Source organism: Mus pahari, chromosome 7 (genome assembly GCF_900095145.1).
Source record: "Mus pahari chromosome 7, PAHARI_EIJ_v1.1, whole genome shotgun sequence".
In the NCBI taxonomy this organism is placed as follows: Eukaryota; Metazoa; Chordata; class Mammalia; order Rodentia; family Muridae; genus Mus; species Mus pahari.
Genome location: NC_034596.1, coordinates 80266234 through 80272205, shown reverse-complemented (window position 1 = coordinate 80272205; position 5972 = coordinate 80266234). Strand labels below are relative to the sequence as shown.

At 46.1% G+C, this 5972-nt stretch overlaps 1 protein-coding gene across 1 annotated transcript in view; it reads right to left on the bottom strand.

Annotated features, from left to right (window-relative positions):
* Positions 1 to 5972, bottom strand: part of Dlst (dihydrolipoamide S-succinyltransferase) — a 24114-nt gene extending 18142 nt beyond the window's left edge. Inside the window, exons 1-3 of the mRNA XM_021202653.2 lie at positions 5852 to 5972; positions 5306 to 5339; positions 1532 to 1580 (exon numbers count right to left, since the gene is read on the bottom strand). Of these exons, the coding sequence (XP_021058312.1) occupies positions 1532 to 1580; positions 5306 to 5339; positions 5852 to 5914 (146 nt within the window). The 5' untranslated portion in view covers positions 5915 to 5972. The remainder of the gene's footprint in view (positions 1 to 1531; positions 1581 to 5305; positions 5340 to 5851) is intronic.

Here is a 5972-nt window from a genome sequence, read left to right as displayed (position 1 = left end):
AAAAAAAAAAAAAAAAAAAAAAAGTCTTTTGAGCAGGCGAGTCGCCTTAGTGGATAAGGTCTGCCAAGCCTGGTGGCCCGAGCTTGATTCCCTGGGACCCACAGCATGGACAGAGAACCAGCTTCTCACAAGCTCCATGTGCTGTGCTCCCTGTACCGCTACTACACGAACAAATGCAATCAAAGAGTATTGTGTAAAGATCTTTTAAACAAAATAGACATGCACGGAAGAAAAGACAGCATGCGACACAGACGGTGTTACTAGGGTGCCACAGCTGAGGGTGACTCAAGCGAAGTTCAGAGTTTTCCACAATTAACTTTAAATAGTCATGTGTTGTATTTATTACATAAAGTCATGATTACTCCTCATTATCCTACTCTCCACTTAAACTGAACAATGAATATGCTTTGACTCTCTGAATCATTTTTTAAATTATGAAAGCATTACTTGCTTACTGCTGAGTATTAGAAACAGAAAAAAAAAACCTTTATAATGGAATTACACATCAAAAACTGGAATATTTTATAAATCTTTTATTTCTTACTTATCATAGTGGGAACATGTTAAAACACTACAGCTATACCACTGGCTGCTTGTCCTTTTTGAAAGATATTTGAATATATAAATTCTTCAGTAAAGATTCTTAGCAATAACATTTCAGAGCCATAGTGCATACGCTTTTAATCCCACCACTCCAGAGGAGGCCAGCATGGTTTACAGAGCTAGTTCTAGGGTAAGAAACTCAGTCTTGAAAAAAACCAACAAACAAACCACAGAGATTTCAAGAGTTTTGTACTTGTAACAGCACGCTAATGAAACATTTTGGAATGAAAGCAAAACGTATTGTGCTGTGTAAGGAGAAAGCTCTTGTTCCCGCCAAGGCTTCACCCTGTAACAAGGCAGCCCCACAGTTCTTTGAGAGGTTCTAGAAAGCAGCCTCTCAACACTCTAAAGATGCTTGGAATGCAAAGTAAGTCAAAACAGCATTCATAAGTACAAAAGTTAATCTGGACACACGTGGACGGCCCTCCTCCAAGCTGCATTAGGCAATAATAGCATTCTTACCAAACCAGTCAAAAGTCCTGGGCTTAACTGGTCTTTTGCATTTACTGATTTTAAGATGAGTAACAGTGCTACCAAGAGAGAGAATTCTCTCAATTTCTGAAGCAAACGTGACCTCCAGCCCTCAGCAGGCACTTGTATCCAACTAGAATATTAGGTTCTCTTAGATGCTCATTTTCATTTTTAAGAAAAATAATAAGAAAGATAGTTTCAAGTTAACACTCATTAAACTTTAACTACCTGCGAAGGTCCAGTATACTTTTGGTCCAACACTTGACCACTGAACTGATGACAAAGGTAGATTATGATAAAAACGACCATGACCATCCAGGATGGGTCTATGGATCCAACCTACTGCCCTTAATGTCTAGAACTGGAGGTCCGTGAAAACATGCAGAGTTTAAATGTAGAATCTGTGTCTAAGTAAATCTACCATGGCCGCACATCTGCATCACTCAGTGGTACTTACACCATCTTCCTGCTGTCTGGGTAACCCGGTCCCCGACATAAGGAGACCCCTGCAAGAAACAAAACAACTCTAAATCAACAGCTCCTAATCCACACAGGACAGTAAATAGAACTACTCATCCCAGACAGAGTGGGCCTGCTTCAGGCAATGAGGGAATCTTTATCAATTAGAATCCTGCTTCTCAAATGTTCTACCTGGCTTATTGGCAGCAAATAGGTATGGGAGAGTAAGAGAGGATGTGCACTTAGAGGGGAAAGATGCCTGATGTACAGCCCTAAGGCTTGTATAATCTACCTGCCTTAAAAAGTCACTAATTTTCATTAGCCTACTAAATGTTTACATAATAAAATGTCCCTACTACCTTTGAAACTTGAAAGTAAGATATATGATAGCCTGTCCTGTGACTTCTTATAACCTGAGGCAGAGGAGCTGATCTGGGTGTAGTGGCTGAGGCTAGAAAGTGAACTGACTGAACCCTAGTGGCAAAGACTATATAAATGGCTTTAGGCCTAGGATCTTCCACTTGGCCTATAACTGAGCAAAACCCACCTCTTCCCTGTCAGTCTACCTCCCTCTGATGTACGCTTTCCACCTGGTCACTCTTTTTTTTTTTTTTTTCCGAGACAGGGTTTCTCTATGTAGCCTTGGCTGTCCTGGAACTCACTCTGTAGACCAGGCTGGCCTCAAACTCAGAAATCCGCCTCCCGAGTGCTGGGATTAAAGGCATGCGCCACCATGCCCAGCTTTCCATCTGGTCACTCTTAATAAAAGATGAGTCCCTGGGAGTTTCAAAAAGGATAACTTGCCCTTTTCTCTGACACTGGCCAAAGGTCATTCCAGGGTTTCTTACTGTTTCTGTGAATACCCCCTGCCCTTTCTATAGGTGCTAGTCCACAGCTTCCACTGCTGAACATGTGTGCTTCCCTGGCCCTAATGCAAAAGGCCTGGCCATCTCCCTCCTCGTGGAGTGGCAGCAACTAGATTCAGTTTGCCTGACCTGCTATTTTTCTCTCAAATTCTAATAAAATGATCCCTGAACAAGAGAGAGAGAGGGAGGGGGAAAGGGGGAGGGAGAGGGGGAAAAGGGAGAGAGGGAAGAGAGAGGGGGGAAAGTCCCTACCCACTAAACCAACTGTCCTTATCATAAATTCATTTCCCCAATATCTACTACCCACAGCTGCTTCTTCAGAATATATTATTTATGTTTTCTTTTTTGCTTTTTGTGTCTATTAATAACCCTTTCAACTGAGAGACAACTGGTACTTATGTACATACACTCCCACACAAACATTCCCAGAGTCAGGTCAGCCAGTCATCTCTGTGTTCAGCAGCCAATGAGTGCAGTGCAGATTCTAAGCAGAGCCTGTCTTTGAACTAGAACACTGCAGCCTACACAGCTTTTTGGAAACTGGAGTCCTACAAAACTTATCCTATAACAAGTTTTATTTGTACAGTACTGTAGGCTTATAAGGAGATTTCACACAACGGCCTCTTCATTTTCCACTCGCAATAGCAACTTCCTGAAGTAGAATAGTCACCTGCCATTATTTCTATTTCATATACAACTAGGTTGGTGACTAGCCTAACCAGAATCCTTGAGTCAAGATGCCCACCCCTAAGCACAAGGCTTTTCCTTTTCTTCACAGCGTAAGAAGTGGAGAAAATACTTGTGGCATCTTCCGGAATTCCCAGCTGAACAGAGAGGTCATAACTGAGAATGTACTATGGACCGTGCTTGAAGCCTTACGTCCTCCTGGCTTAGGATAAAGTCCACACACTTTCCAGTCCTCCACCCAGCCTTCTCTGTATCTCCAGCTTACCATTTGTAAACTGCTCAAGTCTCTTCCTGCTTGGAAACATTTGCACAGGAGATTCCCTTTGCCTGGAATACCATTTCCCTGGCTAACTCATGCATTCTTTCAGTCTCATCTTAAATGTCCCTTCTCTGGGCCCTCTACTCTCTAACCTCCCAAGCTGGGCTTTACTATCATACTACCCTCATGTCTTCTCAGCCTGTACTTAGTAACCACAATGCTATTTCTCCCTAAGTGTACATAACCGTGCATTTGCTTTGTCTGTCTAGCTAGCCCAAGAGATTCTTGCAGCGAGAGACCGGCTGTATCCCTACCAGCAGGCCTAGCAGCGAACCTAGGGAGCACTCTTGTCTGCTGACTGAGTTTGGACACAGCTCAGATGACTGCTAAGAATCCTGCCCAGCAGGTACAAAGTCTTGGGTTTGAACTCCAGCACTACATAAAACCAGGCATGGCGGTGCAATCTTGTGATCCTAGCACTTGGGAAAGAGAGGCAGAATGATCAAAAGCAAAATGACAGCCTCAGACTACTTATCTAGTTTGAGTTCAGCCTGGGCTACATCAGACCCTATCATTCAGACACAGACATATGCTGTTGAGTTCACAAGGAAACTCAAACACTTCTTTCAGTAAAGCAGTTTGGGCCGAGGAAGGAGTTAGGTGAGCCTTATTTAACCAATAGTTTTGCCTGAGTGACCTTGGCCTCGAAATCGAGGACTATGATACTAAATCTCACTTGGTTATGATTAACCCAAAACTGCACAGAAAGCATTCAGAACAATGACTGGCACAAGAAAGCCTACATACATAGGATTGAATCTTTCAACAAGTATTTTGTCAGAGCCAGATGTGGTAGCACAAGGCTGTAATCCCAGCTCTCTGAGGCAGAGAGGCAAGAGGAAGTTCAAGGCCAGCCTGGTATAGACATAGTGAGCTCTAGGTCAGTCAGCCCTAACAGCAAGACTTTGTCTCCAAAAATAAAAAAGAGCGGGTGGGCAGGGATAATACCTATCTGCCAGGCACCTGATTAAAAGTAAGCTATGGAAGGTTTAATAACTTTCTCTCTCCTCTACAACAACCCACACACAGCTACGAGAATGAAAATCCAAACTTCCAGGCTTAGGGGTTCAGAACCAGTACTGCTCCTGCAGAGACCCAGGCATCAGGCATTTCACAACCAACCTGCAACTCCAATTACAGGGGATCGTGGGATCCCTTCTTCTGGCCTCCGTGGGCCCAGAATGCCAAGTGAGCACACACAGTACACATAGAGAAAAATAAATGTAAGGGAAAAACATCTAAACTTCCAACAGCCTCTACACACCTCGAGATGAGATACTGTTTCCTTTAACTAATGGCTTCTGGCCAGTCACTTTGTTTCCAATTCCAAAAGAATGCCACACCTGTTTCCTTCTTCACTGACTTCAGGCATTCTACCCCTTTCTCTCTCTTCTTCTTCTTCTCTTCACTGACTGTCACATCCTTCAAGCCACAACTTTAATGTCACCTATTTAAACCTGTTCTGTCCACGCTCCCGTTTCCAAGCACCCACACGATTTGATGATCACTTGGTCAGCAATTGACACCATGCCTTTCCCTTAGGCCTTAGGCTCCGGGAGTACAAGACCCTTCACATTGTTTTATTTCTAAGGAGCATCTATCTAGCACAGTGCCCTGACCGTGTAAATTCCGTAACCATGGACCGCTGGTGGAGCTCAGAGGTTAAGTGCTCGCCTCTCCTGCCCTAGCGTCCATTCTCAGCACCAGAAAAAGCTGAACAAAACCCAGTAAGTATGTGCCGAGCGAGTACACGACAGCCGTTATACTTAAGGGAGTCCCTCACTTCGCATCTCTCTGAATTCACTGTCTTTAAATACCATGAGAAGAAACATCAGATTTCCTCCCATGCTGCTCTGCCCACGAGAAGTGCATTTTAGGTGACCGCAAGGGCAGAACTTACCAGGCAGGGAACGTCTCCCTAGAGGGCAGTTCCCCTGTTGAGAAAGAAGACATTATCGACGTCACCCAAAATGAAAAGAGAGGGGGAAAAAAAACATTTTTTAAAAAGTGCACGTTTATCGTGCTGCTGACAGGTAGTGACACGTTTATCGTGCTTTTACCTCCGAAAGCCAAACTCTGTCAACCTCCCCACGAGCCTGCCGAGAGCTGGTTTGGAGACCGCGAGGAGACAGGCCGCCGAATACGGTTGGGGGCCGTGCCTCCTCTCTAGACTCTAAGTCAATGTCGCCGCGGGCGCGGCTCCCAGCCCCGGAGCAAAGGGTCCGGGACAGCGGGAAAACGGCCGGCGCGGGCTGCCTGGGAGAGGACAGGGGCTCCGGGGCTCCGTACACGCGGCTGGGCGGCTCCGCGGGCGTCGGCAGCCACCGCGTCCCGGTGCCCTTGGTGGCCGGCCTGGCCAGCACACAGCGTCCCTGCCCTTCGGCCTGCCCGCCCGCCCACGGCCACGTTCAGCACCCATCGGAGCCCCGGCCCCGACAGACAGTACCTTCTGGAAGGCAGAAAGCGAGCGGCTGAACGCCCGGGACACGCAGCGTGACCGGGACAGCATCGCGGAGGCAGCGGGATGGAGGGCGGGCGGACACCGGATACAGGGCCCGGCAACAACC